We start from the raw sequence: 24,165 nt of genomic DNA, 5'->3' as shown, positions 1-24,165 counted from the left end.
ATCTAGAGTCCAGACTCTTGAAAACATTGACAAGAAAAAATACTCTTGATTCAATCAGATTTTTGCTTAAATCAAAAGGAAATCCGCTCAATTTAAGAGGCTTGTTTCTTGATTTAAGTAAAAATCCGATTGAATCAAGAGTATTCTTTTTTGTCAATGTTTTTAAGAGTCTGGACTCAAGATCCAATATGTGTTTTTTTTTTCCAGTGCTTGTTATTATCAGCGGGAAAACTTGAAGGCGCAGCGGTTTTTTCAATGGTTAGCTCTGGATAAAACTGTTCGTGTTCGTTGGATGTCCGTGTTGCCTAACAAAAAATTGCAGGCGCTTTGCTTCTCCAATGCACAACGTGAACGTAGCTCCGGTTGTTATTTCCAAAGGGTTTTCTATGTTATATCTACGATTGAGTTTAACACGAAACATGAAATCCGCGAAATTTAGTCCAGTCGTCTAGCTACATGGCGAATTGAATCGAATTGAATCAAGATTACTTTTTTTTGTCGATGTTTTTAAGAGTCTGGGCTCTAGATCCAATGTGTTTTCTTCCAGTGATAGAGAGGGAGACATTAGAACAAAAAAAGTTTCGAATTCCGGAACTGTTGACGGACATGGGCTGCGAGACTGAAAAAATGTGAGGTTGTGGCTTGATGGCAGCACCGCTTGGGTCCGGGTCATCTCGTGCGTGAAGGGATCGCGGCTCGATTGTGCGCGGCGATGAGATTTGGGCTAATCATAACACAATGTGTTTGGCATTGTGCTCGGGCGGGGCGTCGCGGGGGGTCGCGCCTCGCGGTGGGGGCGCCCCCACCTGTCTCGGCGCGGCCCGCGGAGAGGCGTTCACACTCGAGGAAATCCGATTGGGCTAACGGGATTCGATGATTATCGGCCCATTAGCGCGTAGGCGGGGAGCGCATGCATCCGCGAGCCCGAGCTAAAGGGTTTTTTGTCCCGATTCGCAGCTCTACGGACGTTCGTGCCGTGGACATCTGGCTTTTTTGCCGGGGTTTTCCAGCTGAGTCTTTGCGCCGCTTGTGGGTGTGTCGCCCGTCGGCGTGTCCATGAGGTACGGTCGGTGGCGATTTGACAAGTTGGCAAAAGTGTTTTTCCTCCGTTTAAATCCATTAGAAATATCGATTTTAGTTGAGGCAAGCACTGAAAAAAAACACATTGGACCTAGAGTCCAGACTCTTAAAACCATCGATAAGAAAAAATGCTCTTGATTCAATCGGATGATTGCTTAAATCAAGAACCATGCCTCTTAATTTGAGCCGATTTCCTTTTGATTGAAGCTTAAATCTGATTGAATCAAGAGTATTTTTTCTTGTCAATGTTTTCAAGCGTCTGGACTCTAGATCCAATGTGTTTTTTTTTTTTTTTTTTCCAGTGAGCTGCCTCACCAAGAATCTATTCTTTTGGAGGAAAAACAGTTTAGCCAATTTTCAAGAATTGTAACCGTCCTTGTAACAAAAATTGTCCTTCAATATTTTTAAACACACCATTTTTTTTTTATAGAACCAATTATCATCACCCTTGTAACAATATATTCCACACCTCTACGGTTGTAGCGATAACTAAACATTATGAATAAAAAAGATACCCAAGGCCGAGAGGATGACGCAGGGTGCGGCTTGAAAAGAACCAGTGTTTTTAAAAGTATAAAAGAGAGTTCAGGACGGAAATCTGAAACTCGAAAATACCCCAAATTGGTTTCTTCCCTGCACTGGACAGTCCTCTGGAAGGCCCATCTGACTCCATCACATTTATCTCAAAGAAGCTTCACTTAAAGATTAATCGCAATGAGGTACCGATGGTCACGCGGCGATACCACAAAACCTGCCCCTATGCGGCTGTTTTGGTATAACCGGCTACTTGAAGGCGCACGATGATGATTAGCCAGCTCATTTTATTCTTGCGTGCGTCCGCGCCCAGTTGCTCTGCGGGCTGATTGTTGAAATTGATAGACAAAGCAATAGACAAAGAAGACATAAAGGATATGGAGGGATCCTATTGGTGGATGCGGGTGATTGCAATGGATGAATGACGTAGATAATAAACTATAACTAACGGCAACCCACGAAAGAGCCAATTGTTAGTCCATCATTTACCCCCTTAGTCTATAAGAACCACCCATCTCAACCAATAGGATCGCTTTGAAGCCCTTAAGTCCTCTTTGTCTATAGCTTTATCTATCAATTCCAACAATAAACCCGCGGGTTTAATCTCAAGCCGGCATAAGGACTTAACCGTTTCAACGTGGTCAAAATCACCCCGAATCAATTGCAAGTTCAGCTCACGGCGTTATTAATTGAATGCATCAGCCAGTTACGCGGGGGCCGATTATCCTGATCCCGAAGACGCTGAATATTCAAAAGCACTTTCCGCCCCCACTGACCCCCGGCTCCTCCACCGTCCCGGTCGGCTTTGTTCCTCGACGGCTCCCCTCCTCAACGGCGCTATCAGTGTTAAAAGCTCCCCGGAATTTACATATTCCGTGGAATGCGACGTGAAATATACCGTTCGGTTAGGTTATTTCGAAATTTCTCATCAGCATCACAGCCATAAACGGCGTGATGAGGAAGCGGGCGATAGCTTTTAGTTCCAATGATGTTAAAATTTTCCAGAGAGTAAAATACCGATTAAGGTCGAATCTGCTTTCTGCCGTGCTAAGGAAAAACGCCGCATGAACATTTCGAGAGTTGCCAAATTTCCCTTGATAAAATATGTATTTTTGACGGCATTCATGCACATTTTCCTTTGAAATTTTCAGATGTTTTAGATTAAAGGGCGGACAAAATTGTCTGAAAATTTTGGGGATAAATATTCAAAATTTCCCCATTAAATTCACTTTTTATCGAAGAAAATTTGACAACGTCTGAATAAGGCTCATATGGCGCTCTTCCTTAGCACGGCAGCATATTGGCCTCTGGCTAAGTCTATGTATTCCTCCCTTGTGGTCAAACGGTGATTGATCTCTGATGAGATGGGCCTTCTTGATTCGACCCTGAATCATCATGAATTAGTGAGAATGAGGAGCAGTGTAATACTAAGAGAGGGAGGGAGAAAGGGGGACAGAGAGAAAGAGAGTATAGGGAGCTCACATCAAAACTTAATCTTGAGCCGACTGGGCACCAATCAAAGTTTTGTCAAGTGGCGTGGCGTGCTTCGCGATAAATCGATTTATCTGCCATTTAAACTTATGGAAAAGGATCGATAAACAGGGTATTCACAACGAACACCTAAATAATCGAAACTTAACCTTAGCTTCAAACAGGGAAATATCGATGATGGATCATTGACGCTTTGCCACTGGTTTTGTCTCAAATTAAGGGACCGATAGTTGTAGCGGGAAGTGGTAAATCCCTACATACTTTTCCCTTTTTGTATCATTCGTCGTATGTGTATCTCTGGGGAAATAGCCAAGTTTTTAGACTCTCAAAAGTGGACTTTTAAAAAAATCGGATTTAGAAAAAAAAAATTACAAACAAAAAAGGCGACAAAATCTCTCATTTCCTGAGAGTATAATATTTCTAATTTTGTCGTCTTTCAGTGATACAAGTGACCGCACCTTTAATTAGTCGAGTTAAGAGAGAAACCAAACATGCAATTTGGCCTGGAACGGCGCGACTTGGAGAGAAATGATGACGAGAACTTGATATGAAGTCACAAAGCCAATAAACAACAGAAAAAAAAGAAAAAAAAAACTTGAGATGAAAAGGAGAAGCCCTCGGCGCGGCGATCGATCGGCATGTAACACATATTATCGCCTACAAGACTGCACAAATACTTCACGCATTGCATCAAACACAGTTCGGTCACTGCGGTCAGCGTGAAACGGATAGCGCCTGCAAGAATGCATGAATACTTCACGCATTGCGCCAAACACGGTGCTGTCTGCGAGGCGCGGCGCGGCGGAAGTTAAAATCATTAAACCACATATATGTTTGTTCTTTCATAATTTTTTCGTTCATTTTTTTATTAATGGAAGGCCTTGTCTACAAAGAGATAGGTTTACAAAACTTAAATTTCGCGCAAAGTTCCGTGAACTTTTGCTTGTAGTGTTGACAGGGCTTTCCCAAAAAATGTGTCCAACACGAGTAAACGCGTCTTATGCACACCTCCCCCGCTGGCACGTTCACTTGATGGTTTTTATTGATGTTTCAAAACGAATGAGAAGGGGGCGGTAAGATACAGGCGGCCCATAGGCGGCAAGTAGGTAAATCCGGCCCTGGTCTCTACCGTTTAATACTTAAATTAAGCATCACACTGGAAAAAAAAACACATTGGATCTTGAGTCCAGATTCTTAAAAACATCGACAAGAAAAAGTACTCTTGATTCAATCAGAGCTAGCTTAAATCAAGAACCAAACCTCTTAATTTAAGCGGATTTGATTCAAGCAAAAATCCGATTGAATCAAGAGTATTTTTTCTTGTCAATGTTTTTAAGAGTCTGGACTCTAGATCCAATGTGTTTTTTTTTTCCAGTGCATGTACCGATTGTACCGCAACAAAACACTAACAGACTTAAATTTTCATAGCTTGAAGAGAGCTACAGCATAGTTGAACTTTGTGGTGACTTGAAATCACTTCCTATCAATTTCTGGAATTAAATGTTTCAGGTGTGGAAGGAGCTTTTAAGAAATTAAAAAATGAGCCTCTAGGCGGGCCGTCACCTTCAATACCCCACACGCCGACCACCGCAGCATGCCCAACGCCTGCTCGACGGAGGCATAGGACCACTTTCACACAGGTAAACACAAAATCCAAAATCAAACACAGTCTACACAGGCTTGAAACTAATGTTTATTGAGGCCCTTTCAAAGCGGGTCACCAAGTTCACTCGCAGATATGTAATAAATTCATTATTAAGTTTCCCTCTGTAATAGAGAGTAAAACTTACCAATTCAAAACGATTATATTTTGTATTAGAGCATCAATTTCATCAATCACGGTTTTTTGTGATTTTTTTCCTCTGTTTGAGAGTAATTAAATTTAAGAAATTTCAAGTGGGTCGTCATTCTACCCGAGATTAGTGCGTTTTTTGAGGAAAATAAATGAAAAGTGAATACACAAGAATAAAAAAATTAAAACAGCAATAATTATAAGTTTCTTTACTCTAGAGTTGATAATATTTCTATTCAAACCTTTAAAAAACGTAATGCATTCTGTCGATATGTATACTTAATATAGCATAACGTAAACTTCGTTCTCTTTCAAAGGTTCAAATCACTCATAAAATATTCTGTTTGTCAAACGTTTCATTCCATCAAGGAGTCGGGAATCAAACAGACCGGTCCAACTTGCTGGCATTGCACTAATATAATTGACTGTATTTACGACCAGAAGTGCAGTAAAACGTTACACAATTTTCATTTGTTTTCCAGGAACAATTAGCAGAATTAGAGGCAGCCTTTGCCAAATCGCACTATCCAGATATCTATTGCAGAGAAGAATTAGCTAGGACGACAAAGCTCAACGAAGCTCGTATCCAGGTAAAATCATTTCTCTGACGCTATACTCTTCATAACAAGTTCATACTATAAAATATCTCCTTAGCTGTGTTTGAGCTGCTATGTTAATGTTTGACGTGCGGAGGTGGGTATTCAAAAGAGATTACGTGCTTTTATCTCTTTAACAAAGATGAAAGAGAAGAAACGCCTTATTTTTCGAATACTAAATCAATCGTTATAACCCTAGTTACAATGGATCCGTACTGCTGCTGCACCGACTGTTCTTCATGACCTTTCACAAAAGCCCCAAAAAAGTCAACAAAAATGGAACAACGCAAAGGTAGAGGAAATACAATGAATTGATGATTTGTTTAATGTTTGGAAAACAAGATTAATATATATCCTGTTTAAGTGTTGCGCTTATTATTGTCGATCACATATGTGCTGTGTTCTATGCTACACTGAGAATTTTCCAGTTAATAATTTCCGGAAGCGTTAATAGTCAACCGAAAAGTTCAACCGTATCGCTGTAGTAATAACTATAGCTCTGAATAAGTGAATTGCCACTCCGCGAAATAATTAAATTTTTTGCATGTTATTCTCATCCCTTTGGTTTACAGTTTGTGTACTAGTAAGTCGAGGTAGTATTTATCCGTAATCAGAAAGCAAGGGGCGTAAAACCACTATCTCCAAGAAAACCTCCAATTTATTCCTTATGATTTTTCTTTTGCCCAAGTAGTAGTGATCGCGATAAGTCGTAATTTGATCGGAGAATGTATCGCGATTCTATCGACGCTATTGATCCCAATATTATCGAACAAAAAATCGTGAAAATCGAGTTAAAATTTCGATTTTATCGAACGCGATTTTATAGAGATAAAATTGCGACAAGATTCAGGATAATCGCTCAGATGTTGATAATTTTAGCAATTTGATTGTCAAATAATCGTAGCTTAACTCTAAATATAGCAATTTTTCGGCTGAAAAGTGCTACTTGGATTGTCTCGTAACTGTAATGAGAGTATAATTTCCGTCGAAAATTTTGGAGACTGCGCACTATAGGTCTGACTCACGGCGGCCATAATGGGAATTTACGAACAAGATTTCATTCTGATGATATATACTCCAATACTTACAAGCTGAAAACGATTGAAGTAAATCAACTCTACTTCGGCTTTACTGTAGATTAGCACAGGACGGTTTTCGTCAATGAAAATGGGGAGATTTCTTTCTACTGCCGTGCTAAGGAAGAACGCCGTATGAGGATTCGAGAGTTGCCAAATTTCCTCGGATAAAATGTTTATTTTTGAGGAAAATTATCAATGTGTATCCTGGGAATTTTCAGACACTTTAGTTCAAATTACAAACAAAAGTATCTGAGAAATTGGCTAAAAAGTATTCAAAAACTTTCCTGAAAATTAGTGATTTGCTAGAGGAAATTTGGCAACGCCTGAAGACCCATACGGCGTTTTTCCTTAGCACGGTAGTGTAGCTGGAGTACCAACTTCTCTGTCAGCGAGAGACCCGAGAGCCAAATTTGTCAACGGAGTCGGCTCGGCATGGCTCCTTAATTCAATTTCAGCTGCATCCCCTGCACAGGGCTGAGCCCTCAATGCTTTCGGAATAACCTGTTAGCCCCGGGCAAGGAGCCCGCTATACATATTCCACCCCTCCGTAAATTCTTTCTCAATTTTCTTTCCCCTGTCTCCTTTTTCCGAACCCCTCAAAGCTTCCCTTGCGCCGCCTGAGTCATGCGTTTTTTGTGGTCCTCACGCCGCTTTTGAGTAGCGAGATGTGAAGTTTCCAAATTTTCCAGCAGATGTTTCGGGAAACCTGAATATTCTATACAGCTTAACTGAGCAAAGCCTGCATAAGTAGGCTAAGGTACGGAATAAATGTATTCTCCGACTTCTTATTACGTGGGAACACGGACTAGGTAACAGTCTTGATTACCACCCAATTAAGTATCAGTGGCAGGGCGTGCTTTGCGATATATCGATTTATCTGTCATTTATACCAATTGAAAAGGATCGATGGACAGGGTATTCGCACCGAACACCTTTATAATCGATTCTTCACCACAGCTTCATATGGGGACATATCGATATTCAATGATTCACGCCTCACCACTGTTAAGTATGTTGCAGAAATGAATTGAAAAAACGTTGTCAATTACAATACAATTCATCTTCTTGGAATCTGTTGACAAAAAAAAAAATTCCACGTGAAGTTACAGGAGTTACCTTCAGTATCCATTTAATGTAAACTTGTGTTGAGCCATTAGTCTTCGGAAAAACCAATGAGCAGATAGTAAAGTTATCTTGAGGTTAATTCTCTCTGGATGTTACAGCATCCAAGAATTTGGCTTTGAAGTGTATAAAATGTAAAAGAAATTGATAACATATGCAACAAAAATTTGCAAAATCACACGAAAGAAAAGAAACAAACTACCTACGAACATAACTTTAACGCCAGTTTTTTACTATCCGTTGTTTTCGGCAATTTTGAAAGTTTTCATGTCGCGATTTGCGTAAAATTCAAAATTCGCAGATTGACACGATTGACTGTAAATGACGTAATATGTTTGAACTGAGATGTTGGGGGGGGGGGGGGGGACTGAGAAAAATATTTCTGAAACGGAATTATTTTGAAGTCAGCTGATATTCCGTTTGATCAGGAAGTATTTTTTTTATTGTAGTAGCTTTGATTTTTTTGAAAATTATTGAAATCCTACTTTTGAAATAACAGAATTCATACCGCAAGATTATTTAAAGGACTTTTTTGTGTATATGTATAATATAAAAGTCCATTTTATTTTGATTTTATTAATTTCCATATGATTCCTTTTGGCGTAAGCACGTTCAATTATTAAGTTCCCAGTGGCAGCCTTGTGACAATATTCGGATTATCCCTCGGGGCCGGAATATTCCTCTTACCGAAAAATCCTGTGGGATTTTAGTTAGAATACTTAAAAGAAATAGAAGTCAGAAGATGAGGAAAAGCATTAATATTTGAAACGGACAGAGCCGCTTCTCCGTCATCCTGAAGAACATTCAGAGCGGAAAACAAAAGCATCTGCCCTTTCAGAGCTGAAATCCTTCAGAAGTGCGGCTGAAAAACTCTCCGACCGCCTGCTTTTAAATTCTTTCTACTCCTGTAATTCAGATTATGGAATTAAAAGTAAAAGCCAAGTGCAAAGATGAAGGCGCGCAGCGTCCACTTGCCGGTCGTTCGAATCCAGTTGTGCCAATTTAACGCATAAAAAACGAATATGGTTGGAATCGACAACTTGCCAATTGAATCGGTGAGAACGAAAACACGCCAACTCGAGAAAATGAAAATAATCAAGACACACGCAAAACTGCACAGTTTTTGAAGAAATTAGTGCAAGAAAAATATTTTTGGTGCCGAAAGACAACTACTTAAGGACACTTTAAAGGTCCAAGCTGGAACATATGCGTTAACTTTACTTAGATACCTTTATGAAAACTGACTCTCCTCAATGAAAATTGAGCATTTTTGAGGTACCAAGTTGGTGTGTTTTCGTTCTCACTGATTCAATTAGGATGAGCAAAAAACTTGAGTCCTTTCATAAAAATAAGTATTTAATAATTCTTGTAACTACGGTATTATGTTGAATTGTAATGATAGTATTTATATTAGTATTTGGATAATCTTTATATTAATATATAATATTTATTTTTCATTTTACAACTCCTAATAATAAAAAATTAAACTCGCAACGGGAAATCGTTTATGAGAATGATAACGAGTTCTTCGTGTAGTGTCTTTTTTTTGCCAAAGGATTAAAGGGACAAAAAAAAAATTGATTATTTCCTCAGGAAAATAATGTTAATAAAACGATATGCTATTAGACAGAGTATATTGTGAGTATAAGTATTCCAAATTTGCACAAAACAGATCATAAATTCAAAATAGATGCAAAGTTGTTTTACTCTCCGGCTGATCGTAAATGGGGCCTGGCATAAGGACTTACATGTATCCGTCAATTTTGAACAGCTGCTTTAACGACAGTGAAACAAGATTCAGCCTTCATTTTGAGGGCACCCACCATGACACAGGTGCACTTTGAAATCTGAATAAATGCTTGCAGCGGCAACCTCAGTAACCAACGCTACAGCCTTAAAGCTTTTATCTCGGAATGTCTCTCGTAAATTGCGCTTTATTAGAGTCCTCGTCGAAGTGTACCAAAATGTACCGGGAAGAATCAAAGAGAAGTTAATTTATTAGATTCCCCGTCGTCAAAACGGAGTGGCGTATCATCTCCCATTTTGCCTCATCCCTTTCATTGAAGAGGAAATTCTACGGCAGAGAATGCACGTAGGCTGAACGGATTTGACTCTGCGCGTTAAATTGAGCGGATTACCAGGATGACTAAACAATTATGCTGACTTTTAAATGTTGAAGATCCGTTTTTAAAATGATAGTTATACTGCTGAATGGATTCTAACAACTCGTTTGATTTACCTATACTTTTATCATCGTTGGACGGACGATTAAGCTGTTACAGTGTATTTTGTATTCTTGGAATCCTAATGTCATTGTTGATTGAAGCGCTAAATCATCAACTACATTGTTCTAGTTTTTCTGTCAAACTTAAAAAATTACTGATCAATTCTGATTTAGCGCGCCTTCTTTTCTTCGCGATACCGTACGCGCTTCCTCAGCGTGTGTTTAGTTGCTCGATCACCGATATATGACTTGAGCAGTGTCTCGATCAATGCATTAAATTATCTAGTGTTTTTATTCAAAGCATTGACGTTATAATTGAAATTGGAAGGATTTTGACCACGGCCTTAGAGGAGATAGGGTAGTTAATAAGTATGGTGCATACCAAAATTATCTAAATCCAAAGCATTTCGTGCTGCGGTTGCACATTGTCAGGGAAAGGAAATTAAAGAGACATAATAAAACTAAAAGATAGGAAACATAACGAAAAATAGATAAATTAAATAAAAATAAAAAAGAAACGAAAGCACCTCAGACGAGCACACCGTGATAACAGCTGCATATCGAGAACGTGTGCTCGTCTCAGGTGCTTTCGTTTTCTTTTTCTTTTCATTTAATTTATCTATTTTTCGTTATGTTTCCTATCTTTTAGTTTTATAATGTTTCTTCTGTTTCTTTCCCTGACGATGTGCAACAGCAAAAAAAAAGCTTTGGATTTAGTTAATTTTGGTATGCACCATACCCATTAACTATATGTACCTTATCTCCTCCAGGCCTTGGTCAAAATCCTTTCAATTCCATTTATCCGCGTTTTTGTTCCTGCAGAAAGATCAAATGGACGTATTTCTATCAAACGGAACTATGTGCATTATGACGCGAGCCCTGTTATGCGTGTTTTCTTATGGGTCTCAGGGCTCATGTCTTAATGCACATAGTTCCGTTTGACAGAAATACGTCCAAATACAAAGTTGGAACGACACTTCACCTCAATGGATTTTTCTGATACTTTTCCGACCGAATCGGTATCCAGAGACTAAAGTCACCCGACGCTCGAAAACCGGGAGCGAAAATCCTTTGGCTCCTCTTCTTCCCTAACGCGAAGCCAGCCATCTCGGCGCGTGTTGACGGCGCTAATTGCCTTGCCGCGAATTTATTCCGGATTCAAGAATATCCGGATAAAGTTCAGTGAGGGTGGATGTGGATGGGGAACGACATGTGAGGGTGGAGGAGGGCATACGAGGGGGTGTATGAGGGGGAGAGGGCATGCATATGGAGGGGCGGATGCGAGGAGCGAGCACGAGGGGCAGGGGGCGGATAATCGAGTTACAGGATACATTTGATGGGATCTGGGGAGCTTTCGGGAAAAGGCCGCGCGCAGAGGGAGAGGAGCCCCAAGATTAACACGCCTCTCCCTCTCCGGTCTTCTCTCTTGTCTCAGAGTAGCTTTTTTTTGCCCGTTCTTTCGCGCTAACAAAGAAAATCGGAACGGGTGCAAGTTGCCGGAGTTCTCCCGAGGATGGTATCAACCGAAAAATAGGGGCTCTGCTCCTTCGTTGCTGTATAAATGACTCAACCTCATTGAACGCTAAGGGGCCGTAGAGAAAAAAAGGAGGTGTTTGCATTTCGGGCATCTCGGATTTTTTTGATGACGTGGGTCGGTACGGACGACTTTTATCATCGATTTTCTTGGAAATGAAGTAGTTTATGGAAAAAAGTCATTCCATATAAAGTGTTTGAGATTATATCATGAGCTCCATGCACCATCTACCAAAATCTACCACCATCTAAGCAAAATAATAGGATTTTATGTTCCATTTTTCATCGAATTCCGGATTTTGCTGGCCATGCTGTACCGACCTACGTCACAAGGTAAAAAATCCTCAAGATGCAAACACCTCCTTTTTCTTCCCTACGCTAAGGGTTAAGGGGCCGTCCTTAAATTACGTGACGCGCTTGTTCGGCATTTATGACCCCTCCCCTTCCCCCCTGTAACACTTTTGTGACGTAGGTCCCTATCCTTTAACAAAAAAAAAAAAAATGGTGTAACGCTCTGCTCAATCCCCCTCTTCCTCCTAGAGCGTTACTTAATTTAGGGATGGCCACTGAACTCCATTTGCAACTTTCTACAATTCCGGAAAAAATATACCCCAAATCCTTAAGCCGTGCGAGGGAATCTCCCCCTGTTCATTACGCAACCCAACCCTTAACCGGCGCTCCGTGTCGTAGGGTAGTCACTTCTTGGGGAAGAAAAGAAGAAAAAGAAAAAATGGTCTTATTGTAAGTTCGATAATTTTAAGACTTCAGCTGGCTCATCCAAAAACCATTTTCTGTCGATAATCAACCAGTCGTAGATCTCAAACCAGATATGAATATATGACATGAGATATTATTTGGGAATTCAAAAGAGCTTAAATGTATATGCCTGACGGAAAAACCTATGAAGAGTTAAAAAATACTCACGCACTGTAAAGCGGTTTAAAAAAAATAATATTTGTCCACAAACTGATCATGATTTAAATCATTTTCATGGCACAACATGACATGAATATCTTTTAATCTCACCGAGGATCGTCACGATTGATAAGTAGGGCAATAAATAGGTCACTTGATTCAGCCAAACCATATGTAGAATAGTATAAAAAAATTGGTTAAAAAAAACGTATATTTACGAGACATTTGCATTTTACAGGAGATAAAAAACTGTGAAAATAATTTAAAGTGCAAAGAAGAAGATGATACTCGGCAGTCAAAAATAGTATATTCCTAAATCAAACCCAGATTGATGGCATCAATATTTCTGTGATTCCTGATTTAATGCAAAACAAACGTCCCTGTTTTAAATTTTTGCGCCTCGAGAACAATTCTCTGTTAAAAAGGTGCCTTATTTCCTGAGTTCATCAGTTGCGTCTGTAGCGCGCACCCTACCTGACGCAAAAGGTTTGTTTTAAAGTAGCGGTAGATGGCGAACTAATTAGGAAAGTTTCTCCCTCAGAAATATTGCACTGTTTCATTTTTGCGGAACAGCAAAGGTTTGATGAAAAAAGTTGCTACACGATTAATAATTCCCTTGAGCTAGAATGATTCAAATTGTACTGTGATGAGGAAAGAAGTTTATTTGAGATGAATTTGAAACAAAAAAGCTCTACTTTTGAGAGCTGTATGAATTCAAAAGTCTTCCTTCATTCCTCAGGCCTTCTATATTTTGATCAACCAAATTTTTCCCAAAACAAGCGCGGTCTGAAAAGAGACACCATTCATACAGTGAAAGATTTTAAGAATTATATATTTACAAATGTATTGGAGGATCAGGTGGAAATTATATCAAAAATGCACCTCCTGTCGTAGATTTCGAATGAAAACTTCACAGGCCTTTAGAGCTAATATTATTTCCTCTTTTTTCCAAAGATTCCATTCAATTCAAGTTAGACTTATGACTTAGGTATAGTGCCAGATCACCGCGCCATAACGATGCCTCTCATAGAAAGTGAGGTTTATCATGGCGGATTTTGACGTGTCGTGTCGTAATTTAGAACCTATCTGTAACTGCTGACCCAAAAGAATAGATGGCTTAGAACACAAAATGTTCTCATACAGATGCAGTATGTAGTCATTGTCAGCTGCTATGTCTGTACAAATGCTTTATGCTGCTGGCACAATATGTATAAAGATAATATTCATGAAAAAGTCCTTCAAAAATTGCAAGACCATACAATAATAAAAGAAAAATAAAAACATGTGTATTTCTCTGTTCGCTCAATCCAAAGTGAAATGAAACACGAGATATGGAAAGAATTTGGCACATGCTTCTCAGAACTTTCAGGTACAGTACGTTGAAGATATCGAAAGCGTTTAAACTCAACTCATAAGGGTATGTTAACGTTTGCTAACGTTCGAAAACTTCTAACTTCCCCTCGTGAAAAAAAGCAGGATCAACGTGAGTCAAAACTACCATTGAAAACGACCAGTACGTAAGTTAGTGGAGCTTGATTTCATAAACATTTTCTCTCTTCTTTATACGAGGAATCTCTATTCTTGTCAAAACAAGGTCAACGCATATTACGGAACTCCTTCTCATCTAAATTATTCCAAAATAAGTCTAGTGCTCGCTTTGACTCAAGAAAATTGTGTTTTATTAAGAGCGGAAAATGTGAATGGACTCGGAAATTGGTATTTTTTATTTCTGAGTTGATTTTGGGAATTTTCAAACGCCCATCGTGTTTTAAGCGAAATTTAGCTTGGGAAAGAAATATTGCGGTAGGCAATTTCGTGCTGTATGGTGGTCTATCGCGATATATACTTATCGGTTAGAAGTCTGGTGCACGTGAGTGAGTAAAATAAATTAAATTTTTTTTTCAACATATAGTCCTTAATTCTCAGCAACTTTTTTGATTAAACTCAATACCCTCCTCTGATCATCTCCATTTTAACTCACTACTCTGCACCAGAGTCCCTTCATAAAGAGAGTTAGGACATCGTAGCTCACGGATGTCACAAATATAGGAATAAAGATTATACACAAATCGGACGTTTTTTGTAATCTTTGATTAACCCATTCAAGTCTCTTCTATTGTCAGATGTGCTGCCGACGTAGCATTGAAGCTCTACTACAAATAAAACGAGTGGAAACAAATACAATGCGAAAATATAGCAAGGGAAAGGAAGCGCGTTGCGGCGCAGAGATACGACTATACGTACTTGATGGATGTCCGTGTTGCGTGTGCAAAATTGAAGGCGCGATGGCGTGAGGCAAGAAATAGCAGTGCCTAGAATTACTGTTTCAGTTCCCTCTCTTATTCCATTTTTTCCTTGCCGTAGCCCCGATGCCCCGATCCATTCCAGTCTATAATCTTTTCAATTCGTGAAAATGTAATCTTCATTCCCGTTTGTGACACTGTGAAGGCCTAAAATACAGGATCGAACCGGTCAGAAATTGATTCGTATTGTCTTTACTCTCATAATATAAGGGGACTCCACTCTGCACCTAAATTGGGGAGGATTTCAATTTCGTTTCTGTAGTCTTCCGCAAAGTATAAATGGCAACGCCGCCAGCTCCCAGTTTAAAGCGTGTTTGGCGGCAAATTTCCCCGAACATGAAATATGTATTAAAATTAGCTGACAGAATTAATCTAGTGGTGGGGCGGTCACGGAAAGGCGCGGAGGAGGGGGCTTGGAAGGTAGTCTGAAAGCAGAAACAAGTAGAGAGACTCGAGTTTAGTTTGTTTCTCGGGTAAAGAGGTGAACGGTGTGGGCGCGGTTGCAATGTCAGGGATGAAATCATTTTTGTCGAGTTGAGATACTCAAACCTTTGTAAAAAAAAGTCCTAAGTTGCTATGAGCAATACGTAAGTGAAAGATTAGGGTGATTTACACAGAACGACGAAAAACAAAGCTCAAATTTCGAGAAATAAAACCAAGATGACTTGGCTGATCAACCGGTCATTATTAATAAGCGAGGTTAATAAAAAATATAAAAATTAAAAATTAAAAACCTAAAGATTACAATTTCAATTTGGCGCTTAATTGGAAGTAAAGTTGTCTCTTCCTCCAGTCAGAATCGGAAATGTAGTTTTTAGGTTTCTACTTTTTAATTATGCTTGTTTTATTTTTATCTCACCGATTGATGGGTATGTAGCCAATTTTTCTTCTTCTTTTTCAATTTTATTTTGGTTCCCCATTATTGTTTTGATATCGCAAGCTGCTGATTTGTAATGAAACAGGAAAAAGGAAAAGGATATACAGAGTGGCTCTCATCATTTGAGGTGTATCGTTTCAGATCCTTGTAACTGAACGATATAAAACGTAAAAATGAAAAACTATAAAAAATCCACTCATTACCACTCAGAATTTTATCAGCACTTTAGGTATAATGTCAAACAATGCATCTTATCAATTCATTTTGATTTGCCAGAAGTATTTTCTCCCTCTTCTGCGATTCCTAACCATTAAGCTCTTAGTTCTTGCACGAAGAACTATTAATTTCACTGAAAAAAATGATATACTGTTTGAGCACCTAGGATGTCAAAAATGTGTCTCGTGATCCTAACGTGCTGCCTTGATTGCCCACGCAGTTGACTTTGCATTCACAGGATGTAAAGTTAACTACGGAGACAGTACAGGCAGCATCTTGGGGTCACCAGACACATTTTTGACGTCCTAGGTGCTAAAACAGCAAATTATTTCTTTTTCATTGTTGTTGCTCGTGAGCCTCATGATCTTAAGTAATGTTTTAGCAATATTGATAAAACAAAAAATTCAGTCACGGGTACAATAATATGTACTATACTTATACGAGAGAATTCGTTATCATTGCAATGATGCTTCCATTTGAAACTGATTTTATAAATCAGGACTGGTGAGACCTTATTAACATGGATTTTGTGAAAATATGGTTCCATCGCCTTGGATTCCCGCGCTCCTCATATCCTCCATCGAGTAATTGGGCATATTCGGCAACGCGCATCCCTTGCGAAGTTGAAAGTTAAGTTGAAAACCCTCTCCTGCCCCTCCCACCACACAACTTTTGTTCTCTTGTTGTGTATTAAACTTTCATAATGGCTGACAACCACCCTGCCCCTCCTCTTACTTTTCCGGTCCCTCCCCCGTTCCCCTGCAACGCTCCCTTTTAATCCTCCCTTCCCCTTTCTCCGTATGCACGTGTGTTTTCACCCCACACGTTACCCCCTCACGAGTTACTCTTTGTTCCCGCATTCTTTCATTTCCTCTCCGTTCTTTTTAATTCCGGGGCCGTCTTGAGGCTGAGCCTCGAACATGGCTGAACATTTCAATCCTCTCCTTTCATGTCTCTCTTCGTCATTTTGAGCGCGTTCGAGCTCGAGCCGCCGTGCTCGTAAATGAAAATGGCGCCTTGCCGGGAATTTTTGGGAATTATCCCTCACGGTGGAAGTGCACGACGCGTAGTCTTATGCTTGTCGCGTGCTTCGTGCCACACACAGAGACGAAATAGCCCCCGAGCTTAGCGTCGCACGGTGGATCGAGTCGATAGGAGAGGTCGGACAAAATCTGAAAACCTTAAACGCTTATAACTCCGTTTAAACAAACCTTTGAGGCTCTAAAAGAGTGCATGAAAAATCGAAGCGCCTTTATTATTTTTACATGCAACCAGGACAACAGCAGAGCTCGAATAGTTGCATCAAGGCGTTATAACCAACGCCGCGTCATTTGCGCACGACACTTGGCTGCGCCGCACAGTGGATTAAGTCAATAGAAGAGGTCGGACAAAATTTGAAAACTTTAAACGCTTATAACTCCCTTTATTCAAGCCTTTGAGGCTCTTAAAGTGGTTCTTTTGGTTTCCTTATGAAATTGTCTATTCTAAGTACCCCTTGACATGTAAAATGTGACGAAATAAACACCAATATTTGCAGTTTTCGTCAACAATTTCATGTCCGACCACTCTAATTGACTCAATCCACTGTGCGTCGACTCGTTCCATATCAATAGCAAAAAGATTGTTGCCGTATTTATATTTTGGCAAGGAAAAATATTTGTACCGCTAAAACATTAACAAGTCAGTTGCACAGGTCTCTTTGGTCTCAGTGTCGTATTGTGATGGCTGCAACTTATCGATAAGAGAAATGTATCAAGATCGGTTCAAAAGTGCCATGTTTAATGCACAATATGAAACGTTGGTACTGCCGTGTGAATGACATATGTGCAGTACATGTAATCATATCAACCCCGGCGGATACTTATATGATGCATCTCTTTCATCTTTGTCTCGTTCAAAATAAATACTTACGTTCACTACTCGGTCTGTAGAAATCGCTATTCAAGTCCACTTGAGAAACCCGTGATGTGCACTAGCGACATGGATGACAATATTCATTTTGATGATGATGTTTAACTGTGTTATGTGCCTGATGATTAATCTTTGTACTCGAAAGGTCCTCGCGCCATAAAATAAAGGATGTATAACAAGGCATCATGGCCAGTATTTATTCTACTATTATTACTTGTAAATGATACCAATATGAAACTATTCTAATATTCATTTTGTTTCCCAAAATGCGGAATCACCGTTGATCTTGAACCATTCAATAAGGTTAGCGTTGGTTTTACGCTTAGAGAATTATCACCAAGTTTTTAGCAGATTGTTAAAATAGTTTGTATTCGTCGCTGTTTAAAAAGTCTGAGAAGAATTTCTGCATTGAGGTAAATCATAACGCATGTGATTTGTATGTGTCCTCAGGTATGGTTTCAAAATCGACGGGCAAAATATCGGAAGCAAGAGAAGCAGCTACAAAAGGCCCTGGCTCCCCCCGTTTTACCGAGCTGTAACGGAGCCATGATGCGCAATATTTACCCGACTGCCAGTAGAGGTTACCAACCGTACCCCCACCCTAACACAATCAATAGGTATCCACAGGTAAATATCGACCAGCTGATGATTTTTTTAACAATATTTTAAGCTGACCATCAAAATCAACACTATGCGACTTAAAAAGCATTCTCGTCAAAACATGGCGTCCCTGAAAGAACAAAACTTGCTCATTATATTGGTGAAAATCTAAGGCAGACAGATACATTCGATAATCTGCTAATTGTACTTATTCAGAGCCTTGATCAATTTTACCTTCATATTATTAGGAAAAAAAAATCATAAGTATGTTTGTTCTTTCGTGTCATATATTACCATTCCATAGGTAAATCCTTAATATTTCGAAACATTTTCAATGCGATCTAGTTAACTAATGAACACTGTAAGGAAGTAACAACCCTTTTAGAGGACCCAATCTCATCAGTTTTTTTTTAATTGATTCTCGGTGGAAACATGTTTTAACTTTGATCATTCATTCAAGAGCCCGCTTGTATAACTGATGCGAGTTTTAAGTTTACTCTTAATGTTGCAGATGAGTTCAAGCTCCTACGCGAGTATGAGTCAGCCTTTTTCTATGACCCATGGGGCGGCAAATATGAGTGCAGCAGTATCCGGTATGCGGCAAGATGCAATGGGTGAGTTGTCCTTAAAATAATGATAAATAAATGAGGAGTCAGAGAGCTCATACATAATGACGATATCTTGATTGAACTTGATGGGAGTGATTGGTGGGCAGGAGTTACAAACCCTCAAACATCCGGCTAACTTGGTCATCTTTTTTTTTCAAATTTTATTTGACCTAATCAATCCAGAAGGAAAAATAAACCAAGAGATACATTATGAATATTGCCTCTGTGACTCCATAAAACAACTAGTCTACATTATTCAAAAAATAGTTTGGACTTTGACAGAATTTAAAAGTCGATCAAATTTTTGGGGAAACATCCCATTTGTGCAGCATAGAATCTAACTGATTAATTGAATCCGAAAGAGTCGATGAAAAATTATCGCGAACTGCCATTACTGAGCTTTAAATTAACCTCAGCGTAATTTAGAGAATCGTATATATGCTCATATGGTGGCGGCCGTAAAAAGTATGAATCTAGTAACCTATCTTGAATCTCGAGGGCTCGTGGCTCAGAGTAATGAAAATCTGGAAATTATGCCTTCAAAAAATTTCACAGCAACTCGCTTGGCACGACAAGACGACAAGATGTCTTGGCTTTCTCCTCGGCTTATTTCCGGCGCCTGATTGCGCGGCGTCTTAGCGACGAACGCTTGCTACGCTGCGCCGCATCGTGTCGTGCACGCAACCATCTAGACATCTTAGATCCGCAACTTACTCCTCTCTCCCCGCTGTCGTCTCTGTTTTCCATTTCCTTCCTCATCAAAGCCTTCCGTTCTTACGGCCAACCTCCTTCCCGCGCTTTTTGCCAAGTTTTAGAGGGCTAAATTTGCCGTCGCAAAAACAGTAGAGCTCTGCCGATCTTGCAAAGGTACGAACTTCCTGTCTCTGTTTTCATACCTCATTTTCTTAAGAGAAACTAGCTATATTAAATTTAAAAATTTCATATGGTCTTAATAAATACATCAAATAAAATACAAACATAATCAAATAAAATACATTAATCTTATTATAGTTCCATCTATTTTCATTCATTTACATCTAGTTCTTATTTAGAGCATAAATAGTTCAATTTGCTCATAAATGTTTTGCTTACCTCTCGTGAGCTGTGAAAACTTGGTCGAACAGATCTAACATGTTAACAGCGTGTCAAGCAATCAGCCATTTCACTACTTTTTAAGATGTATAACAGATCTCGAAGGCTGTAATGTGTAGGGCGAGATTTTGTAAACGATTTAGTTTTGATAGAAATGTTAAAGCTACAACACGAAATACCCGCAGCTGCAGCCGGTTTCGATATTAGCTTTTAACATTTGATTGATAACATTTTGATTATACTTTTTCTCGAAGAAAATCAAACATAATCGAAGATTCTTAAACGTTACATTTGAGATTTACACTTTTCCGGCCTTTAGCCATCGATAAACTACAGGCCACTTTATCAAAACTTACCACGCAGAAAACCTCAATCGCGGTTGAAAGTTGAATTGCAAGCCGGAGTTTTATAAAACCTGGCGTTATTTTACATATCCCATTCGTGTAATTATCGAGATTCAACTGTTACAGCCTAACTTGGTTTTCCGACACAGTGTGGCCGACGCGGAACGCATATTTGCGCCTAACCTAAGGAATACTTCCAGCATTGCGCGTCAGAGGTGCAATGCTTGTAGTATTTCTTTAGGTTTGTAGGCGCTAAAATGCGTATTGCACAGACCGCTCAGTGATCGGCGCGATTATTCAAACACTCGGTGTCAGCGTTTTTCAACTTGTTGTTACGAGGTTTTAGTACACTCTACATGGATTATTGTCATTTAGAACGGTGAAGAAATACAAAATCACCTTGCCGCTGTCTACTGTTAGAGAGGAGCTTCGATTTCAACGCGCAAAGTCCAATGAGCCCATTTGAGGGGCTTGGAGTACAAGGCGCATAAGTGCAGTTTATGAAAAAATTGAGATATCAATGATTGCAAGTAACTCTATAGCCTTAATGCATATTCTGTGAAAAATTCGCTCCTAAATTCCTATTTTCAAGCATCAAAAAGACAGTTTGAACAATCTTTCTGCCATAAGGATCCGTGTAGCTTCGAAACTTCAAACACGTATTTCTCGAAATAGCAAAAGCTGCACTTGTGCGCCTTGTCCTCCAAGCCCCTCATTTGATGACGCTTCCATTTGATTAATCTATTTTTTATACTAGATGATAAATCTTCAATCTAATAAATCTAATAAAATCTCTAATTGATCATAATTTATAGCCAGTTTTATTATTTAAAAAAAAAGTCTTCAAAAGTTTTATAATTATTTTTATGGTTTCTGTGTTAATATTACTTTTAATATCAAGAATATTGTCTTTGATGATAGGGTGAGAGGGACTAGGGATAACTTTTTTTGGTCTTATTATGAACTAACTGGTCTTATTAATGAGCTTTAGCTCGAATAAAGTTTCCGTAAAAGTCTCTTGCTGCTTTTATCCATCCATTTTATTGACGCTTTTCAATGGGAGATTTTCGCGAGCAACCTGACAGCATGTTGGAAGCTGAGGGCGAAGCTATATTGGCGTTCTAGCTCTTATTTTCTGCTCCGCCACGCACACAATTATTTCCATCCCGCGTTTTCCCGTTTCCCGGGTCCTCGACCGAGTTTCCTGCGGCCGCCGCGAAATCGAAAAACGACTCGCCTGCCACCAGAGCGCAGCACTAGACTGATATTCATGGAAAAGCTCATGATGTGAGCTCTCAATTCATGGACATTTTATCGTTGTGTCAGGATAAATATTGTTTCAAGTACGGACTTCAACAACTTTTTATAAAACTCGTCTTACATACTATTCTTCTGGCAAAAGCAAATAGCAAAGAGATACAAAGTATCCTTCAGTGATAATGAAGAAATACTGCTGCAAGAGCGCAGCACTAGACTGATACTCATGGAAAGGCTCATGATGTGAGATCTCAATTCATGGACATTTTACCGTTGTGTCAGGATAAATACAGTTTTAAAGTACGAACTTCAACAATTTTTTATAAAACTCGTCTTAAATACTATTTTTCTGGCGAAAGCAAATTGTAAAGAGATGAAAAGTATCCCTCCGCGATAATAAAGAAATACTCTTTGTAATGAGCCAGGTATAGAGCTAAAAATTTTGAATTAAAGTAGGTAGTGAGCGGAAAGAAGGTTTACTTGCATTTGGACTGCATTTTGCAATTTGGAACAATTGATTCTGGCTCATCTGAAAAAACACTTAAATGTGCATAGGGAAGCTAATGGCACATACGTTGTTTTTAAACCGGGCTAGAATTTGTAGTTCCGAATTGCAAAATGCAGTCCATTAATAGATCAAACGGACTGCGATACGTTTTTTGGTCGTGGAGAGGTGTTCTTACTGTGCAGGAGGAGTAAAGAATTTTCCCATTTTCCCACTTGCACATAGTTCCTTTCAGCATAAATACGTCCAGTTGCAAAATATTAATCCTTCACTGGAGTTGATCTTACAATCTAACATTTTATTGAAACTGCATCATTTTAACGATTTTCTCCGGGAGGTTATTTCTCTCTCCCTCGCTGAATGGCATGGCTCAGTATTTGAATGATCTGCAGTAGTAGAATAAAGCATGGTTGGAAAAGTCACTGGAAGACGAAGCCGGTGACTTGAAACCGCGCGCCTGGCATCACATCTCGACGGAGACCTTTTTTTCTGGAGCGAAAGCGCTTCGCCCTTTCAGGAACAAGCGAGGGCGGAGGGCTAGGAAGGGGATGAGCAGGGACGCGGACGTAACGACACCCCTCGGGCTTCGCTTTTCGTCTTCCCCCTTCCGTTTTCCCTCCACGCCCGGCCGCCATTTTCCTCCACCCCCGCTCGACGCCGAAATCCGCTTTCCTCGCGCGTTTTTCCCGGCAGCGCAGGGAAGCCCGCCCGATCTTATTCCGCCCGAAATAAAATGGAGGATCGCGTCAGCTCCGTTGCCTAACTTTCGTTTTTTATTGGTTTTTTATCATTGCGAGATCTAGGGTCAAAAATAATTTAAGAAAAATGAATTATGAGTAATTTTAAACTCGCAGAATACACTACACTGGAAAAAAAACACATTGGATCTAGAGTCCAGACTCTTGAAAACATTGACATGAAAAAGGACTCTTGATTCAATCAAATTTAAGCTTAAAACAAAAGGAAATCCGCTCAAATTAAGAGGCTTGGTTCTTGATTTAAGCTTAAATCTGATTGAATCAATTGTTTCTTGTCGATGTTTTTAAACAGTCTGGACTCTAGATCCAATGTGTTTTTTTTCCAGTGTATGTTCTCCTGCCAAAATATTGAAGTCGATAAATAGTTTTTGCTGACATTCCGAATATGAGCTCCAAGTCCATTATTTGGACTGAGTGGTTTGAAAGGAGGAAACTAAATCTCCGTTTCTTAGTTATGATTTGTTGCGTCTTGGCTATGCTTTATCATGTTAAATTCAGTCCAATGCAAGTACGCGTTTAAATTAAGCGCTATATCATTTTCGTTCGAGTCTTTTAATATAAAATTTTCATCAAAATGAGTAACAGTTTTTCACCTTTTTCTTCCGAAATATCAATTGCTAAAGTGGACGTATTAATGCTAAAGGGGACTATGTTCATGTGGAAAGATGTGGTGTGCTCGTGGTGAGCTAGATAAGAAACAATGTATAGGTGGATATAGTTCCTTTTGAGGAAATGGAAAAGCGGGATTTGACATTAAATCAAAAGGAACCGAGCGCCGAAATATGCTAACTCATGAGCCTTGGACATGTGAAAAAAGCGTTTTGGACAAGGCTTATGAATTAAAGCATTAAAAATCGGCCAGCTCCTCGTCGACGTCAAGCCCGGTCGTCGCCGCTGACGTCAGTGGCGCTTTAATATTCCCATTCATTCTTATAGCCCTCAACTAACGAGCATACTCCATCTTTCCACTTGCACATTGTTTCATTTAGCAGAAACTTCTTTGACATGAGATCTCCCTTAAATTGCCACGAGCACAGAAATGTTAGTTCAATATGGAAATCTCAATCCTAGGTTTTGAGGAGCGTCTTGAAAAGCATTCGTAGCAGATATGTATCTCGGACTGACAATTGAACTGCGTTAAGCAGAAAGGAACTAAGCCACAACAGTTATTGATAAATTTAATTAGGCAATTTAAATTTTTTGATGGAAGCGGTTGTGCGGATTTTTGTGCAAATTTCACTTAAATTTCTGCACAGTATAAAGCAATTTCCGTAAATTTCGCAGAGGGATCCGCACAAACGTTCTCTTTGTAAAAAATAAAATTACCC

At 39.4% G+C, this 24,165-nt stretch overlaps 1 protein-coding gene across 1 annotated transcript in view; it reads left to right on the top strand.

Annotated features, from left to right (window-relative positions):
• LOC109032898 (homeobox protein unc-42) overlaps nucleotides 1–24,165 on the top strand; it is a 37,356-nt gene that overhangs the window by 9,290 nt on the left and 3,901 nt on the right. The window contains exons 4-7 of the mRNA XM_019045232.2: nucleotides 4,615–4,745; nucleotides 5,380–5,487; nucleotides 18,124–18,300; nucleotides 18,785–18,887. Coding sequence (XP_018900777.2) covers nucleotides 4,615–4,745; nucleotides 5,380–5,487; nucleotides 18,124–18,300; nucleotides 18,785–18,887 — 519 coding nt within the window. The remainder of the gene's footprint in view (nucleotides 1–4,614; nucleotides 4,746–5,379; nucleotides 5,488–18,123; nucleotides 18,301–18,784; nucleotides 18,888–24,165) is intronic.

This window comes from Bemisia tabaci, chromosome 3, assembly GCF_918797505.1.
Source record: "Bemisia tabaci chromosome 3, PGI_BMITA_v3".
NCBI classification, from domain to species: Eukaryota; Metazoa; Arthropoda; class Insecta; order Hemiptera; family Aleyrodidae; genus Bemisia; species Bemisia tabaci.
This window is presented reverse-complemented; position numbering and strand designations above follow the sequence as displayed.